Consider the following 20,981-nt stretch of genomic DNA (forward strand, 5'->3'; position numbering starts at 1 on the left):
CAACCTTGCCTTTCTTCAAAGATTTGCATTTACGTTCCTCAAGAATCTGTTACACTTTCATATGGGCTCTACTGCCCTGTTACAATCCTAGCATTAAATCAGATCAAATGAAACTATATGATTCCAGAGATCTTTTCAAGTCTCAAACATCTATGATGTATATATGCAGACTGATGCAACAAATGAAAATTTGTACCACATAGTTTCATTTGGTTACAGCACCTATGCCTGGGTTTCAGGAAGGATCCCAAATTTCATTTGATGCTGATGTGCTGTTCCAATACAGTTGGAGAGTCTCTGCAATGCTGTTTGAGGTTAGTGGGAATACCAAGTGGGCTGCGGTGTGAATGGGAATTTGGACTGAGGAGGGAGGTGTGATAGGGTAGTCAGTGAAGTTGTGCAAAGCTACTGTGCCAGGGTGGCACAATGTTCACTGGATCTGTTTATTGAGTAGGAGACCTGGGTTCGAATTGCGGCCTTAGCACAAATTTTCATTCGTCGCTTCAATCAGCATTTATACATCGAAAATATGTAACACTATTTCTTAATGTTTTACATTTTATGTAATTAATATTGATAATATTTCATATCTTTAATCCTTTCACTGTAGTAAATAAAAATGAGATGTATGTCATTGACTTCCTTCCACGACCCAGAGACTCCTCTCTGCGGTATGTGACTAATGTAATCTTATTCCCAACTAGTGACTGCTCTTTGGAGATGTGCTTCAAATGCCAGTAACAAGAAAAATCAACTTACCTCCTAGCAAGAGCAGAATCTTGTGCAGAAGCAGATGAGCGGCTGAAGTTTGGTGGTTTCGTCACAAGCTTGGCTCGCATGATGACACGCTGGTTCGGCCCTGTGGGACCTTCAGTCCCCAATTTCACTGCTACACCCTGTATCATCTGTGAGGAGGAACCATGGCATGAACCAGGTGACGACTGTAAGGGAATGTAAAAGAGATGGCCTTCTTCATCATCTTCGTCATCGTCGCCTCCCTCTGTCTGAGTGGAAATCTCCATGCTGCGCTGAGGTGGTTCTGGTTCGGGAGGCCCAGTATCTGGATCAGAGTCTAAATTCACCTGTACAGCTATCGATGTACTGGTCTTCTGACCAGGGACAAAGCTTTCATTTAATATGTCTACCTGGACACATGCTGACTTTTCAAGTTGCTGCTGAGATTTGTCTGGCAGGGCAAGTGAAATAGTCCGCTCATCAGTCACAGACAATTGGCTAGAAGCATGAACATAAAGTTTTTCGGGATGAGGGTCTCTCACAAGTTGCCCTGTAGTGTTCCCCTCAAACACATTCGGTAAAGACTGGCATTCTTTGCTTGTTTCGTCCATTCCCGAGGCAGCGTCAGTCTTACAAGGAGCCAAGAAATCTCTCTGGCAGCTTGATTCCAAAACTGATTTGGACACTGGTCTATCTAAAATTTCTGTGTTATTCGGTTTGGGCGAATATGGTGCACAGATTTCTTCCAATGGGAAATTTCTCACTTTGGTAGGAACATTCTCCTTCTCTGTTACTGAGGACTTCTCTGATGCCCCAGTACAAACAGGAGCAACTGAAGGTGGAGATTCAGCAATAAGTGTGTTCTGGACCAGTGAATTAGTGTCTGCTCTCTCTTCAGTACTGTAGTGAGATGAATTATTTAAATTCTGTGGTTCAGTCTCAGGTTGTTGAACTGGCGTGTCGCAGTGTTCAAAGTTCTTCTCTGTTACTTGTGACATGGAGCAAGACTCATTCTTATCAGCGATGACACAATTCTCTACACTTCTCTGCATATCCTCTTTATCAGCAGATATGATATTTTCGCTTACAGAGCCTTCTAGGGATACATTTTGAATTTCAAAACCAGTTTCATTAGCATCAGGACTGGGACATACCTTTCCTAATGCACTTTTTAGTGCTTCTCTTGCGACGCCTAACCCACCTCCATCCAGAGACAGTTCTTTTTCAGTTGCTGACAATGGCAAATCTGTCCCGCTTAATTTTTCTGCAACAGATGGCATTGTTGTAGTAATGTCAAATGCCTCGGTATTTATAGCTGGTGCTTCAGTGACATTTATATTTTCAACAATTAGCACTGGTTTCTCTGGAATATTTCTTGTTTGTGGAAGTACTTTAGGCATTTCAGGGACATTAGGATTATTGACAGATATATTTGGAACATTTGAAACATTTTTATGTAACTCTCTTGAGCAGTCTGTTGGTGCAATACAGTCTGGAACAACACGACTGGAAACACTGTTTTCAGTTTTCTGTTCAGACACCACAGTTTTCAGCTTTTCAACTTCAGACATATCTACCAGAGGTGCGCTCTGCTCACCAATCACATTCTGAGCCCCTGCATCTTTTGTTAACAGGAGGAGAGGCACATGAGTGGGGCTGAGAAGTATTTTGCCGGGGTGTTTGATAGGCGGCACACTGGTACTGGTGGCAGGAAAGCTGTTGTCTCTCACTGTGTTTACATTGCTCGCTTGCACAGTACCATGTTCTTCACTGTAGACTGGACATGCAAGAACTGGTGTCTTATCGGAGGGTGCCAAGTACAAACATGTTGTGTGTGGATCTTTCTGAGTGACCGTTCTTGCTGGGCTTAGTAGTATCTTAGTAGGTGCCCTCACTGGTGCTGTGCTGAATTGTCCACCAGCCACACTGCTAGAAACGTTGACAACAGAAACATTGTTACCTTGCAATGCAGACACATGGCACTCTGAGGGATTCGCAACGCTTGGGATCAGTGCAACATATTCAGTAGGTTTTTGTGCTGGGAGAACCAACAATGTTACAGGTGAGTTGGGATCTGTGCCAGATCGTAACAATATGCCACTGACCTCTTTATTCAGATGAGGTGTATGTTCCTTGGTAGCCGGTACTGGCTGATTAGATTCTTCAACTGTACGAGAGACTGTAGAGCTGACCGTACCGCTTACAGTTTTTGCACACCCGATCCCCGCTGCTTTATCCTGAGGTACCTCCGTGTTCTCTGCAGATTTTCCAGGATCGACTTGTGGTACTGATATGACAGGGGGCGGCATAGGCAGTGGTTGTACTGTGGCTGTAGGAGGTGAGGGTACATCAGTTTCTCCCAGTTTTGTTAAATCCTCCTCAGATTTTGATGTAGTAGTGCTCGATGTTCTACTGTCACGAGTGTTTCTTCTGAAAGGTGTGCTAAGAGGAGGGAGCTCAGAATCTGATTCAAATGCGTACACACTACTTTCATTTTCGGGTGAGAAGGCATTTGCACTCGGTACAAGCTCTTTCCTTGCTTTAACTTTATGTGAGAAGGACCTTCGCTGCTGGAATATGGACTTTTTTTCTGGAGATGGCTGGATTTTGTGTCCTGGACTCTTCATTGGGGTAGGCACTTTACCTGCAATTTTGACTTTTTTGGTTTTGGCAAAGCTGGAGGGTTTTTCTGCCCTGTTTGCATTAGATGGATAAGTACCCACATTTTTTGTATGGTTCAATATATTGTGATTGGCAGCAGAACCACTAGCAGTGACTGGTGTCACTTTGTCTTGCATTATGGGCTTACTTTTGTGGGTTTCGTATTCTTTTCTCGTTTCAGTGCTGCCTTTTTTTGAGACAGGGTCTTCTGCTGGCACTTTCTTTGTTGGAGGAGATTCAACCACTTCAACATTAATTATTTGTGATGCTGATGTGTTGAAAACAAAATTCAAGTTTGAAGGTGTCCTCTCACCAGGTGATCCAACAGCTACTTTCTCACGAAGAGGTGAAACTTTGTTCTGCACATTTAATTTATAGCCGCTCTTTCCCGATGAAGTAGCTCGAACAGTTCCAGCAGTACTCCTATTGCCAACTTCCGTTTTGTATGAGTCCTGTTCCACTTTCGAGAATACTGAATCACACATTTTTGGTGTGTTATCTTCAACTTCACTGCAAGAATATTCACTGTCTATCACAAGTTTGTCATTGAAATAATCATCTTCATCAGCTGAAGAGGAGCACTTGCACACATTTGTTGTAAACACTGAACAATCTCTTTTGTGTTCAATGTTATCACTATAACTTTCATTCAGCCACTTCTCAATTCTCTCCGTTGACATGTTAACTTTGGTTTTACTCTTAGTATTCCTCATATCATGAGGGATATCAAAATCTGGTAGTTCTGCTGGAGGTGCTGCCACCGGACGCTCTTCATTGAGCCTTGTTTCCATTTCTTTGCCAGTTTCGACATCTTTATTGATAACAGCATTACCATCAACAGATCTCTCAGCACAATTACCTTTTGCAATATCTTCAAAAGTTTTAAACTGAGGTTTCAGTTTCCTGGAATCCATTTCACTTCCTTTTGGAGAAACCATTTTACTTTTTTCTTTTCTTTGACTCTCCTGAATTTCTGTGACCTGAAGCAAACTGTTATTCACACGATTGGGTACATCCAGCTCACTCAGTCCCTGACAGCTGTATGGCACAGTAGGATAGCGTTGCTGAGGTGGTATCTCTGATTCTGGAGATGATAAAAAGCCTAACAGTTTCTGAATGTCTTTTACTGACTCCCTACTGGATGAAATGCTTAACATGCTCTGAGTTTCAGCCAGATTTTCTACACTTTTTGACAATACAGCATTCTTCTTATCAGCACTGCTCTCATTTTGAAACAATAAGCTCTCTCTCCCTTCACCATCTTTCTCTATCGTAAATGCTGCGGATACATCCTTTTCGCTAGCACCGTTACTGTGGCGTCCAGTTGGTATGCTGCAATTTCTATCAAGTACTGCAGAAGCCCCCACGAACAAGTCTCCGTGGGCTTTCTCTTGGATTTCAGGCACAGTTTTATGGACAGCAGTGTCCTCATCGTTCTGAAATGACGAATCACTTGAAACAGACAACTTCCTTTCAAATGGTCTCTCCATGTTCAACATTCTCTCTGCAGCAGCTTTCTTACTGTTCATAGAAGTTGGTATAGCTGACATCATAATACCAGGTACACATTTCCTCTCCATTTCGTAGTCATCTGTCGATGAACTCGATAACATTTTAAATTGGATGTCATTTTGAGGATTACGTTTTGAGAAAAGGCCTGCCTCAGTTCCATTTGTGGCTGTCTTTAGGTATGGCACCTCCACTTGTGTGTTGACTGGAATACTAAAACCAAAAGATTTTGAAAGAATTGGAATGGGTTTTGGCACTCTTAAGTGTGGTCCAAAGACACTACTCGTAAGACTACTGTCAGGATGACGCAGAGAAGAAAATGTGCCTTGGGTCAGAATGTGCTTCCTTCCAAAAGCTGCACTTCCTGAGCTAAAGGAACTAAATTTATTTTCAATGTGAAAAGAGGCAGCTTTCCTTGAAGAAAACACCTCCTCCTTTGTATTTTGTTTTTCTTCCAACATTCCTCTCCTGAGTCTGTCCCCATCACTACGAACTGATTCAATCCGCTTTTCAGAAAACAACCATGAATTTGTTCTGATACTAGAATGTCTCTTTTCCACAATAGCAAAACTATTAACAAACTTTTGAGTATCTTTTTGTGATCCGGAAGATCTTCGTCTCTTGCCTGACACCCCCTCCTGTTTTGGGCTGTCTGCATCCTCGGACTCTGTGTCTGATTCTTTGAGTGAGACCAGACTCAACCTTCTTTGAATTTCCATTTCAGATTCAGTCCATGAGGAACTGGACCTCCGGCTCGACTCTATCTTTGACATTTTTTTCTGTGACTCTGTTTCTGGAGTAGGGGAGCAAGGTAATTCACTTGTGTTGTGAGTTTTATCAATATTACACACCTTTTTCTTGGGTGATGCCTTTAAAACATCTTTCGGCCTGCTATGTTTCTTCACTATTTCTTTATCAACAGCTGTTTTTTTTTGAAAGATTTTTTTGCTTGTGTCCTTGAGATCATTTGAACATTTCTTTTCATTCCCTTCTAGAACACATTTACTCTCTTCCTTGCCTAAATTATCTTTTTCTTTAGTCTTTTGTTCACTAGATAACACAACTGGACTGGCAGTATCACATTTCGCATCATTCAGTTCTTTATTTTTTGAAAAAACTGTCTCACTATCAACAGAATTTCTGCTGTTCTTCTCAGTTGTGTTTTCTTTTGTTTCATTAGAAACTGTTTTAGCACACACTTCCTCAATTAGAAGTTTTTTTTTATTGCCTCCAGAGTCGTCGTCCGCTTCAGAGGCCTCAGCACACTGTTCACTACTCTGACCTTTCTTATTTGACTTCAACTGACCACTTGTAACTGGCGTGCCTGTACTTCCAGATAACACAGGTTTCTTCCTCGTGTTTTCTTTAGCAACAGTGGGCTGAGGCTTGCCTTCCTCATTTTTTGTATTCTCTTCGTTTTTTGGTCTTCTTGCATCTTTTGTCACCTGTTTCATATCATTGCTCTTCTTTACCTTTTTAGATAAATCCACTACATTCCTTGCGCGAGTTTCCTGCGCTTTATCCAACTTTAATTTTGAAGACTTCTGAGCAGAATCAAATGTTTTCCTCGGTTCTCGTGAACTGGAAGATGTGATTTTTGAACTATGTTCTTTGCTTTTCTTAGATACATTTTTATCCTTTTCTGTTACAACAGCTTCTATTTTACTTTTTACATCCACTTTGTTTGCCTTCCCTGTCGAAGAATTTTGGGTATCTTTATTTGAAATATTTAGTGCCTTAACTGCAGCATTTTTTAAAGCTATTTTACCCAATGGTTCTTCATCAGAGTCACTAAATTTATCATCCAGAGCACTTTCGAGAGCTCTAGGCTTACGTAGTGCTCTACTGGGTGAGGAAGGAGATGAATCCTTATTTCTAAGATTTTTAGAAGCAGCTGACTCAGAGGCAGTACTCTCGGATGATTCAGAAATGGCAGATACAGGATCTTTCATGGGTGCTCGTAGGCTTCGACGAGGAACTTGAGGTTGTTTCATGCCACCGTCGTCACCTTCCTGTTCTTTAGGTGTACGCTTTTCTTTGGTTGTGATCTGTGTTTTGGTACCCAATGAAGTCTCACATTTCTTTTTTTCCTGAGTTGCTTGTAACTTCACTTTTGCCTTCAATCCAGGTGAATGAACCACTTCCTTTGATTCTTTTGAAGAATCTGTGGAAACTTTGGCATCAGTTTTAATTTTTACCCTACACTTACTTCCTTGCTTCTCATTTTCAACTTTCCGTCTTGCTAGAAGCTTTCGTCTTTCTTCTGGAACTTTTTCCTTTCCCAGCGTTTCCTCTTTCTTCACGGCCAACTTTGGTTTTGCACTAGGAGTTTTTACCTTCTTTGTATCCTTTCCCTTGAGATTCTCGTCATCTGCACCTTTCTTTTCTGTCTTGTTGGGAGCCTCCACTTTCGTTTGTCTAGAACGTAAAGGTGAACTGCTCTTACTGATAGTCTTTAGGGTCTTCACAGCTTTTGCCTTTATTTCATTTTCTTGTTGCTCTGGGGGAAAAAAAGAAAAAATGTATTTATAGTAGTAAAGTAATTGTGACTATCGCAGAATAGTAAAGTCATTGTGCTTTATCTTCAAAACAAATATTTCTACATCACATTCATTTTAAATTGATAAGGAACAACCCCTCTGCTAATAAATTGTGGATTCAATGGAAGAAAACTGAATGGTATTATGTGAAACTGCAATCAGAATAAGGGTAAGGAAGATCAGAGTTTAATATCTCGTCAATGGTGAGGTAATTAGTGACAGAGCTCGAGCTGGGACAGAAAAAGGATGACAAATGACACTGGCTGTGACAAGACACCATTTCTAAATTCAAGTATTGCATCTGGTTGTACTGATGGTGTGAAAGACAGCAGGAGTTTTGATACTGAAAATCCTAGAGTGCTTTCCACTATTCTGAAACTGCCTGAGGGAAATATTAATCTGATGATCCTTTCACCTCAAGGAAGTATAATGGCATCAGTGATAACCATTTCAATTAATTCTGATGCACACATTAAGTAGTAGTTGTAAACAGTATTCTCCAACTTGCAATACAGGGTTTGATTTATTTATGATAATTTCTTTTTCATTTCTCTCTCTCTGTATTATCATTGCCTCCATTCAAGGTACAGGACTACTCTTATGATACTCGATCCAGTTACCATATTTACTTGATTTTTAGACAAGATTTTTGCCCAAACTCGTAATTCAAAAAACAGAAGGCCATCTTATATCTGCAGATCAAACTACTGCCGCTGATGTTAACAGGTTCACATCATTTAATAGGGTATATAGGGATCATCTCATATTTACGGATGAAGCTTTGGATATTGGGGCCACCTGCTAATTTATTTTGAAGAATTCAGAAGGGCAGGGCTGGACATACAATACTTGCTTTTGAACACATTCAAGATTTCCCAATATGTCATTTGAACAACCAAGTGACATTTAACTCACAAGGCACCAGTGCAAGGGATATGCGAGAAACAACGAACTAGCCACTACAACAATCTATTGCCCTGCTTAAAATTTGACACTTTGTGAAAGACACGAAGAAATAGCACTAAATTCTATCACCTTACAAACTGTTGTTGTATTTGAACAAAGAAGCAATGAAAGTTCTCATACATGTATGGATACCATACACAAATACTACGCTGCTTTTTAAGTGAAGGTAACTTTCAAAAGTGGAAATGTTGTCCTTCAAAAAACATTATTTGATTCTGAACCCGAATCAATATTTTATTTGATTATGAGAGACTGTAACAATTTACGAAGTGGGTTACAAATGAGAAATTTTATTGCTGTTCACATTTTAGAATACTGAGTAAAAACATGACCAGCTTTTAATCAGCTTTAGAACATGATGGTGACATCCAGGTGAAATAACAAGGAAAATTAACTGCAATTTGCCTGAATCCTTTTGTAGTCGAATTTGAATTTAAAATTGGGAAGTACTCCACAATAATATTCATTTCTGCAGGAGATGGTAAAAGTCTAGATAGGGGCCCAGGACATACTTATGTGTTTTGTGCTGGAATTTTGTCAACATTCACCAAGACATACAGTACGATGGGAACAAAATGGGGAGTGTCAGCTGTTAGTTCTACACAGCCAATGAGAGAGCAGCAGGCGGACGATATGCTTGGATAAGAACAGCTGAGTTCTCAGATTCCATGGTAACCACAACTTCAGAATCACAAGTTAACCTAAACCATTTCTTTTTGTTTATTTTATTTCTCCTTGTTTTATCAAAATGTAGAGAACTAACAAATGGCATAAATTTAGACTAGGTATAATGTTAACTTTTTAAGCAGATATTTATGTCAATAAAAATTTGTAACTTTAATTAGTCAAAATATGTTAAAAATAAATTTTTCTCAAGAAGCCTCTTGGAAAAAAAGGGGTTGCTTATACTCAGGTAAATATAATTAAGTTATTTTTAATTAATGTGTGACTCTGTACTGTAGTTGTCAGTCAAGCTATGCAGAGATATAAATTTTCTGGTAATGTATGGAATTCTCATAACGAAATTTACTTGTTTCATTTATGGTATTTTGTTTCTATACATGATTTACTATAGGACTGTTCTCATCCAAAAACAATAAATTCCTTCAAACAAAACCTCATATTTCTACAGTGTTCCTAATATTTTGAAGTTTAAAATATGTCGTACGATATGACATTATAGTATATTGATATCATAGTCTCATGCAGAGCCGTCTGATTTATTATGTCACTGTTCAAACAAGACATGTTGTATAACAATCTCCACTTTATCCACAAGGCCTTTGGCCTGTCCGCACTTCCAATCCACATAGGTTTGCAAGACAACATTGAGAAGCACTCTGCTCTCAAAAGTGAATAGTCTCTTGTAAGAAGTGTATGAAAGAATACCTCCTTAAATTCTGGATCCTCCCCACAAACACCAGCTTTTCTAAACTGCGCATGTGGGAACTCTCCCTGCAATATATCCTATGTTTCCATAACCCTCCTGGCCTTCACCTACCTATCCCCTTCTCTGTTCCCATTCCAGCACTATGCATTTGTCTATTTCACCAGTCTTTTTACTTCTCTCCTTTCGCCCCCCCCCCCCCCCCCCTTCTGCCTGCACCTAGCTGCCCTATCCTCTCTCTGCATGTGTGTGTGATTTCCACTACATGGTGAGTAGCAGCTAACCTTTTCATAATGTTAATTATTTACCAGATAGGATCAGCAACACTACAAAACTGTTTTCAGATGATGCTCTTGTCAAGGAAGTATTGTCAATGGATGATTGTAAACAATGCAGAAAGCCTTGGGACAAAACTTCAACAGCTCATTTTAAATGCAAGACAATATCTATAACAAACAGAGAAAAACCCGCCAAAATTCCACTACAAAATTGATGGTGAACCTCTGGAGCACACAATATGCCAGCAATATGAAATGGGACACACAATATTATCGAAGGTGAATGGAGATGTCAGATATGTTGCAAGGGTTTCGAGAAAGCACAGTAATCTGTACCTGAAACTTCATACAAGCCATTACTGTGACCAGTTCTAGAATACTCCTCCAATGTTTAAAAGTTGTCATCAAATAGGTATCACAGCAGAAAATGAATGAATTCACACACACACACACACACACACACACACACACACACACACACACACACACACACATATATATATATATACACGGCTAGATCATAACAGAACAGTGTAGCCCAAACGTCAGAGTAGCAAAGATGCTGGGGGAATTTCTGTTGAAATCATGAGAAGAATGTTGACAAAGTTCCTGCAGAACTGTATTAGTAAAGATAGTGTGACCATTATGTTGCCACCATCACATATCTCATGTAGGAGTCATGACATTAAGAGAAGAGAGACTAGGATGTGTACAGGTACATACAGACAATCATTCTTCCCCTCCCTTAAAACGCGAATGGAATAGGATAGAAAAATCACTAATGTTGGTACAAAGCACCCTCTGGCATGCCCTGTACAGTGGATTGTGGAGTATGTACAAATATGTAAAAGTAATTAAAGCCTCTTTTGAGCGAGTACAGAGATTTCAACAGTGCAGGAACAGTTAGGAACACAAATGTGTTACTACTGATATATAATTATTATTGAAATATTAATTCTTACCCGCCACATACTGACGTGATCCTTCATTACTCCAAAAATTTTACGTAGTGTTTTCCTCTCACATATACTAAAGGTCTCTCATCTTTCTTTGGCAGTGTTTGGGTTTCACATGTGTATGTTACAACTAGTTTTATAACTGATTTGCTGCTACATATTACAGTTTTCCTACAGATATTTCTGCTCTTTAAGATATCTAACAAAGCGTAATATATATGCGTTCTGATTTCAAATTTTGATTTAATCTGTTAAATTATTTGCTATACCAAAGACAGCTCTAAGATATTTAAATTCATTGACTTGTTTAAATGGAGCAATTTATACATTCAAGATTCAAGTCATCATTATCTTTGGGAGCACAGATCAGCAAAAAACAAAAAGTTGTTTTTCTGGCATTAATTGCAAACCAGTTCCTCTGAGGACTTTGGTCAACTGCTATGCAAGAGATATAATTTCTCTTTCATTATCTTAAAAAAACTCTGTCATGTAAATTAATATTGGAATTTTTTAAAATTTTGTGCTCAGTTGTCTGATGAGTTCGATCCCTTTTTCATTGCTAGAACGGATAAATATGCTGATAGGCCACATATTAAATCCATCTGCAATGAGAATTTTAATTTTGATCCTAAAAACGGCATCTTCTGTGCATATTTGGGTTATGTTCGTAAGTTTCTATGGGATTCCAAATTCTCTCATGGTTGTCCAGGGCTAATTTCTCTTAACTAGAAGATGTTTGAGACATTTTAAGAAGGTTTAAAGTGTGCGGTGATACAGTGTGTATAATTAAATTTATTTTTTTCAAGCAGAACAAATGCGGCTCCATATTAAAACTTTTTTATTACAACTGCACCATTCAGCAACTCAAATCTCAACAAAATTCACACACAATTGAGAGAAACATGGTATCTCCAATCAAATGTTTGGAAAAAAGCCGTACAAAATTATTTGAGTACACCTCAGTCTATCTGAAAGTGGCTACTTACCAATTCTCCTTGAATTTGGCAGCTCTGGAAAACTATCTATTGAGAGAGAATCCTCATCTACTTCCTGATCCGGTGTGGCTAATTTCTTTCCCAATAATTCCATGTATATAGCAGCTGCTTCCTTTGTCTTGCGAGTTGGTCGAACAGAAACTCTGCAAAAATGCAAATTTAACAGTATGTACAGAATGGTTTTTGTGTCTGTAAAATGCAAGTGTGTCTGTAAAATGCAGATAACATTTAGATAAAAGCACCAATAACAGTGGTTTTTTTTTCCTTTCTGGAAATTACAAACAAAAATGCTATGAGCTACACTTTACTACACATACACTATGTAATGTAAAAGAATTTTTGTGAACACTGCTGAGTGATGTCTGGATATTCATTTCTTTTAAAACGTAATTAAAGAGTTTTTTGTAACATCATGATTTTATGAAATAATTACAAAGCGTGTATTTTTATGTTTCATTTAGACTCATCAGACATCGGAGCACTATGGCTGAATGTACTTTGCTGGAGAGGACAATCGCTGAGCCGATCAGAGCAACAACTGTAGCCGAGAACCAGCGACTGTGAAAAAACAGCGCCACTTTCTTCTGATTACCTATGTCCATTATTTTTAATTGTAAAGAAAAAAGATATACATTTCTGTTCTGTTCATGTCTGGCTACGCTGGCATACACATTGCTGACCTACAGTGATGAAAACTAAACCATTTTCTGAAGCGGTCCTGTCACCGTCCCCACACATGCCGTGATAAGCCTTGTTTCACTTGACCATCAGCTGATGCAAACACACATCATTTCTTCTGTATGTATTTTAGATTAGATAGTTGCATTTCAGCATGATTTCACTTTGTATGCAAGTTCCTTTCAGGAATATTTTATAATTGGTGTCCCGATAGTTTTTGCATTTGGAAGACATAAGATAACCAAAAAGAAGGGCAAGAACAAGAATGTTCTTTCAGGGAGGAATTGGTAGAGGAAAATCAGATATATAATAGGGCGTCTCAAGTGAAACCCATAAGGGTACCTTGACTTATGAAGTACCACTTACTGGGTGGGGAGGATTTTGGACTCAGGAGGAGAGAGTTATAAATCAAATTAAAAAAAAATAAAATAAAATAAAATAAAAAATTGATTTGTCTGGTATTACGAGTATATGAAATTAAAATGGTGTGTATAACTGGATAGAGGGGTAAACTTGTAGGGAACAGAGAATTTACTCAAAGTTCTTAAATAATCCAAAATATGAATGTACCATTACTATTAGGATTAGACTGGTTGGGAAAATACTATGCTATACTGAACTACACTCCTGGAAATGGAAAAAAGAACACATTGACACCGGTGTGTCAGACCCACCATACTTGCTCCGGACACTGCGAGAGGGCTGTACAAGCAATGATCACACGCACGGCACAGCGGACACACCAGGAACTGCGGTGTTGGCCGTCGAATGGCGCTAGCTGCGCAGCATTTGTGCACCGCCGCCGTCAGTGTCAGCCAGTTTGCCGTGGCATACGGAGCTCCATCGCAGTCTTTAACACTGGTAGCATGCCGCGACAGCGTGGACGTGAACCGTATGTGCAGTTGACGGACTTTGAGCGAGGGCGTATAGTGGCCATGCGGGAGGCCGGGTGGACTTACCGCCGAATTGCTCAACACGTGGGGCGTGAGGTCTCCACAGTACATCGATGTTGTCGCCAGTGGTCGGCGGAAGGCGCACGTGCCCGTCGACCTGGGACCGGACCGCAGCGACGCACGGATGCACGCCAAGACCGTAGGATCCTACGCAGTGCCGTAGGGGACCGCACCGCCACTTCCCAGCAAATTAGGGACGCTGTTGCTCCTGGGGTATCGGCGAGGACCATTCGCAACCGTCTCCATGAAGCTGGGCTACGGTCCCTCACACCGTTAGGCCGTCTTCCGCTCACGCCCCAACATCGTGCAGCCCGCCTCCAGTGGTGTCGTGACAGGCGTGAATGGAGGGACGAATGGAGACGTGTCGTCTTCAGTGATGAGAGTCGCTTCTGCCTTGGTGCCAATGATGGTCGTATGCGTGTTTGGCGCGGTGCAGGTGAGCGCCACAATCAGGACTGCATACGACCGAGGCACACAGGGCCAACACCCGGCATCATGGTGTGGGGAGCGATCTCCTACACTGGCCGTACACCACTGGTGATCGTCGAGGGGACACTGAATAGTGCACGGTACATCCAAACCGTCATCGAACCCATCGTTCTACCATTCCTAGACCGGCAAAGGAACTTGCTGTTCCAACAGGACAATGCACGTCCGCATGTATCCCGTGCCACCCAACGTGCTCTAGAAGGTGTAAGTCAACTACCCTGGCCAGCAAGTTCTCCGGATCTGTCCCCCATTGAGCATGTTTGGGACTGGATGAAGCGTCGTCTCACGTGGTCTGCACGTCCAGCACGAACGCTGGTCCAACTGAGGCGCCAGGTGGAAATGGCATGGCAAGCCGTTCCACAGGACTACATCCAGCATCTCTACGATCGTCTCCATGGGAGAATAGCAGCCTGTATTGCTGCGAAAGGTGGATATACACTGTACTAGTGCCGACATTGTGCATGCTCTGTTGCCTGTGTCTATGTGCCTGTGGTTCTGTCAGTGTGATCATGTGATGTATCTGACCCCAGGAATGTGTCAATAAAGTTTCCCCTTCCTGGGACAATGAATTCACGGTGTTCTTATTTCAATTTCCAGGAGGTTACAAACAGTTTGATTACCTGATCCTAAATCTGGAGCAAGTATTTATTTAAGGGAAACCAATATTTCATCAAAATTATCACAGAAAATAGTGAAATGAATGTAAGTATTAATTTAGTAGAACAGATAGGAAATAATGAAGAACTGGGCATAATCCATAATTAGGATATGGATGCACAGGAAGCTATTATGAAAAAGGTGAGAGAGCGTGATAATTTGTCTGCAAAGGAAAAAATGAAATTATTTAATTTCCTATATCATCAAAACGTATTTTCAGAAAAATCAGGCGTGATAAGGATACAAATTTCAACGTAAAATAAGGAATGACTGCTCTGTTTTTAAAACATTATAGGAAGCCACAAATATACAGTTTAGTACTACTATTAAGAATGAAACTAAAGGAAACTATGAAGAATGGAAATAATACTTTGTTGGTGAAATGTTAAGATTGTGCGACATTGCCTGAAAAGTTTATTTGAAAACCCATTACCCTCTCTTACCGGAGAGAGTTTAATGAAGTGAAATGTTTCATTTAATTATGAAAAGAAGTTGTCAAAGACAATACACTGAGGTGACAAATGTCATGGGATAGCGATATGCACGTAGACAGACAGTACTACTGCATACTGTAATGTAATCAACCGTCGGAGATAAAGTTTATCTCATGTGAAAAGTACAATGCCCACAGTAAAGAGTTACGTTGCCAGAAAACGTGTTTAATTTATGTAATTATGAATATTTTCTTTTACGGTAAGGGAAACATTCCACGTTCGAAAAATATATCTAAAAACAAAGATGATGTGACTTACCAAACGAAAGCGCTGGCATGTCGATAGACACACAAACAAACAAACAAAATTCAAGCTTTCGCAACCAACGGTTGCTTCATCAGGAAAGAGGGAAGGAGAGGGAAAGACGAAAGGATGTGGGTTTTAAGGGAGAGGGTAAGGAGTCATTCCAATCCCGGGAGTGGAAAGACTTACCTTAGGGGGAAAAAAGGACAGGTATACACTCGCGCACACACACACACACATACACACACACACACACATATCCATCCACACATACACAGACACAAGCAGACATTTGTAAAGGCAAAGAGTTTGGGCAGAGATGTCAGTCGAGGCGGAAGTACAGAGGCAAAGATGTTGTTGAAAGGCAGGTGAGGTATGAGCGGCGGCAACTTGAAATTAGCAAAGTGAAAATAAATTCAAAACTTCTTATGTTTCATTATGGTGGATGAAGGTCCACCTCTGTACAAGGGCTGACTGGGTTAGGTACAGTATATCCTGATGAAAATGGCAAGATCTGGAAAAAAATTCAACATGTTGTGTGAATCATCTGGCAGACAAGTGTGGTCCTTGATTATTTACACAGGGAAAGTGGCACAGCTGAATGCAGACTTTACAGATTTTCTACTGTCATCACAAGTTGTTTTAACCCTTGTAAAACCACTCCTGGAGCAAGATTACTGTCAAATGACAGATAGCTTTTACACATCCCCACATTTAGCAGATTCCCTAATTTTGAAGTTCACTGATAGTTATGGAAATAAAAAAGTATGAAAGGAGATCTTTCAAGTGAGAGACAAGAAAGGTGTCATACTTCATTCAACTATCCACACTATGGTGATATGGTGGAAGAACAAACAAGAAGATTTGTGTTTATAGTGTTCTGTCGACAACACAGATGGAGCACAAGCTTGGATTAGGGAAGGATCAAGAAGGAAAGCAACTATGCCCTTTTGAAGGGACCAGCCCGGTGTTTGCCTTAAGTGATTTAGGGAAAGGAATGCGAGTCCGTGTGCTAACCACTGCAACACCATGCTTGGTGATATGATGGAGACTAAGATAAGGTCAAACAAAATAATGAAGCCAAAGCTTATGCTTGACTACACCCACACAATGGGAGGAGTGGATCGCGTGATCAGAGAACGGCTAAGAATCCAATACCTAGAAAGGAAGGCACTGTTTAGCAAAAGTGACAAAAAGCAGATTACAGAGTAACTGACGGCTCAACACAAAAGTTTTGTCTCAAGTACAGATAGTGTTGAGGATCAGTGGACAAAGTTCAAAACCATCGTACAATATGCGTTAGATGAGTATGTGCCAAGGAAGATCGTAAGAGATGGAAAAGAGCCACCGTGGTACAACAACAGAGTTAGAAAACTGCTGCGGAAGCAAAGGGAACTTCACAGCAAACATAAACATAGCTAAAGCCTTGCAGACAAAAAAAAATTATGCGAAGCAAAATGTAGTGTGAGGAGGGCTATGTGAGAGGTGTTCAATGAATTTGAAAGTAACGTTCTATGTACTGACTTGGCAGAAAATCCTAAGAAATTTTGGTCTTATGTCAAAGCGGTAGGTGGATCAAAACAAAATGTCCAGACACTCTGTGACCAAAATGGTACTGAAACAGAGGACGACAGACTAAAGGCCGAAATACTAAATGTGTTTTTCCAAAGCTGTTTCACAGAGGAAGACTGCACTGTAGTTCCTTCTCTAGATTGTCGTACAGATGACAAAATGGTAGATATCGAAATAGACGACGGAGGGATAGAGAAACAATTAAAATCGCTCAAAAGAGGAAAGGCCGCTGGTCCTGATGGGATACCAGTTCGATTTTACACAGAGTACGCGAAGGAACTTGCCCCCCTTCTTGCAGCGGTGTACCGTAGGTCTCTAGAAGAGCGTAGCGTTCCAAAGGATTGGAAAAGGGCACAGGTCATCCCCATTTACAAGAAGGGATGTTGAACAGATGTGCAGAACTATAGACCTATATCTCTAACATCGATCAGTTGTAGAATTTTGGAACACGTATTATGTTCGAGTATAATGACTTTTCTGGAGACTAGAAATCTACTCTGTAGGAATCAGCATGGGTTTCGAAAAAGACGGTCGTGTGAAACCCAGCTCGTGCTATTCGTCCACGAGACTCAGAGGGCCATAGACACAGGTTCACAGGTAGATGCCATGTTTCTTGACTTCCGCAAGGTGTTCGATACAGTTCCCCACAGTCGTTTAATGAACAAAGTAAGAGCATATGGACTATCAGAACAATTGTGTGATTGGATTGAAGAGTTCCTAGATAACAGAACGCAGCATGTCATTCTCAATGGAGAGAAGTCTTCCAAAGTAAAAGTGATTTCAGGTGTGCCGCAGGGGAGTGTCATAGGACCGTTGCTATTCACAATATACACTCCTGGAAATTGAAATAAGAACACCGTGAATTCATTGTCCCAGGAAGGGGAAACTTTATTGACACATTCCTGGGGTCAGATACATCACATGATCACACTGACAGAACCACAGGCACATAGACACAGACAACAGAGCATGCACAATGTCGGCACTAGTACAGTGTATATCCACCTTTCGCAGCAATGCAGGCTGCTATTCTCCCATGGAGACGATCGTAGAGATGCTGGATGTAGTCCTGTGGAACGGCTTGCCATGCCATTTCCACCTGGCGCCTCAGTTGGACCAGTGTTCGTGCTGGACGTGCAGACCACGTGAGACGACGCTTCATCCAGTCCCAAACATGCTCAATGGGGGACAGATCCGGAGAACTTGCTGGCCAGGGTAGTTGACTTACACCTTCTAGAGCACGTTGGGTGGCACGGGATACATGCGGACGTGCATTGTCCTGTTGGAACAGCAAGTTCCCTTGCCGGTCTAGGAATGGTAGAACGATGGGTTCGATGACGGTTTGGATGTACCGTGCACTATTCAGTGTCCCCTCGACGATCACCAGTGGTGTACGGCCAGTGTAGGAGATCGCTCCCCACACCATGATGCCGGGTGTTGGCCCTGTGTGCCTCGGTCGTATGCAGTCCTGATTGTGGCGCTCACCTGCACCGCGCCAAACACGCATACGACCATCATTGGCACCAAGGCAGAAGCGACTCTCATCGCTGAAGACGACACGTCTCCATTCGTCCCTCCATTCACGCCTGTCGCGACACCACTGGAGGCGGGCTGCACGATGTTGGGGCGTGAGCGGAAGACGGCCTAACGGTGTGCGGGACAGTAGCCCAGCTTCATGGAGACGGTTGCGAATGGTCCTCGCGATACCCCAGGAGCAACAGTGTCCCTAATTTGCTGGGAAGTGGCGGTGCGGTCCCCTACGGCACTGCGTAGGATCCTACGGTCTTGGCGTGCATCTGTGCGTCGCTGCGGTCCGGTCCCAGGTCGACGGGCACGTGCACCTTCCGCCGACCACTGGTGACAACATCGATGTACTGTGGAGACCTCACGCCCCATGTGTTGAGCAATTCGGCGGTACGTCCACCCGGCCTCCCGCATGGCCACTATACGCCCTCGCTCAAAGTCCGTCAACTGCACATACGGTTCACGTCCACGCTGTCGCGGCATGCTACCAGTGTTAAAGACTGCGATGGAGCTCCGTATGCCACGGCAAACTGGCTGACACTGACGGCGGCGGTGCACAAATGCTGCGCAGCTAGCGCCATTCGACGGCCAACACTGCGGTTCCTGGTGTGTCCGCTGTGCCGTGCGTGTGATCATTGCTTGTACAGCCCTCTCGCAGTGTCCGGAGCAAGTATGGTGGGTCTGACACACCGGTGTCAATGTGTTCTTTTTTCCATTTCCAGGAGTGTACATAAATGACCTTGCGGATGACATCGGAATTTCACTGAGGCTTTTTGCAGATGATGCTGTGGTGTATCAAGATATTGTAACAATGGAAAATTGTACTGAAATGCAGGAGGATCTGCAGCGAATTGACGCATGGTGCAGCGAATGGCAATTGAATCTCAATGTAGACAAGTGTAATGTGCTGCGAATACATACAAAATAGCAGGTCAGCAACTGGAAGCAGTTAATTCCATAAATTATCTGGGAGTACGCATTAGGAGTGATTTAAAATGGAATGATCATATAAAGTTGATCGTCGGTAAAGCAGATGCCAGACTGAGATTCATTGGAAGAATCCTAACGAAATGCAATCCAGAAACAAAGGAAGCAGGTTACAGTACGCTTGTTCCCCCCACTGCTTGAATACTGCTCAGCAGTGTGGGATCTGTACCAGATAAGGTTGATAGAAGAGATAGAGAAGATCCAACGGAGAGCAGCGCGCTTCGTTACAGGATCATTTAGTAATCACGAAAGAGTTACGGAGATGACAGATAAACTCCAGTGGAAGACTCTGCAGGAGAGATGCTCAGTAGCTCAGTACGGGCTTTTGTTAAAGTTTCGAGAACATACCTTCACCGAAGAGTCAAGCAGTATATTGCTCCCTCCTACGTATATCTCGCGAAGAGACCATGAGGATAAAATCAGAGAGATTAGAGCCCACACAGAAGCATACCGACAATCGTTCTTTCCACGAACGATACGAGACTGGAATAGAAGGGAGAACCGATAGAGGTACTCAGGGTACCCTCCGCCACACACCGTCAGGTGGCTTGCGGAGTATGGATGTAGATGTAGATGTAGAAGTACTACATGAAAATCTTTGTCCTTTTGCTGGAAATTTTTGTGTGGAATTCTTTAACTTAGGATGGCAAATCTGGAGGGAAAAAGGAGTCCCTGTAATAAATGTTGACCATCTTGGAAAAAATGTTTGAGAAATACAAAGGGATTATCATTTCTCCTAAGCCAGGCCAACCAGGACGAAGCCCCATGCTCTTCAGTTGATGGAAAGATGTTTTCAAGAAGTCATTGAAACAACAGAGAAGAAGAGCAATCCGACATGAGTAGGGGAGACAATCATGATACTCCTGTCCCCAGTGCCAGGTCTTCTAGTGTGTCACAGGTGCTTCAGAATCATACACAAACAGATTTCTAATACCATTCTAGTGTGATTCTGGTATCTATATCTTATCTACCGCCTGATTTGTATCTTTAAATAAAAAAATTTCATCTCTGTAAATAAAAACAATGTGACGTAACGAGTATTTGCAGAGATTTGGGATGAGTCCGAGTTACCTCCAGGTAATACTGTTTATCCACTTCCACCTACAATATCTCCTTAGATTTTCAAGGATGAGTTGCCAAATCAATATATTTTCAAAAAGCATAAAATTACATAGGAAAAAAAAAAAAGAAGCAGGTAACATTTTGAAAGTTTCGTGGCAGGAATAGGTACATTAGGAGGTTACAGTATAAGTCAATATTTTTCCTTCCATTAATTAGTTCAGCCAGCTGTTGTTTACAAATACACACCATATTTCATCTTGGCACCTGCCACCTATTTTCAACTGAGCCAACGAAG

General features: G+C 41.6%; 1 protein-coding gene across 1 annotated transcript in view; it reads right to left on the reverse strand.

The window, feature by feature from the left end:
* The window catches only part of LOC126480718 (uncharacterized), a 180,692-nt gene that overhangs the window by 101,949 nt on the left and 57,762 nt on the right, over positions 1–20,981 (reverse strand). The window contains exons 9-10 of the mRNA XM_050103973.1: positions 12,019–12,170; positions 760–7,405 (exon numbers count right to left, since the gene is read on the reverse strand). Of these exons, the coding sequence (XP_049959930.1) occupies positions 760–7,405; positions 12,019–12,170 (6,798 nt within the window). The remainder of the gene's footprint in view (positions 1–759; positions 7,406–12,018; positions 12,171–20,981) is intronic.

The sequence above is a fragment of the Schistocerca serialis genome, chromosome 5 (assembly GCF_023864345.2).
Source record: "Schistocerca serialis cubense isolate TAMUIC-IGC-003099 chromosome 5, iqSchSeri2.2, whole genome shotgun sequence".
Taxonomy (NCBI): Eukaryota; Metazoa; Arthropoda; class Insecta; order Orthoptera; family Acrididae; genus Schistocerca; species Schistocerca serialis.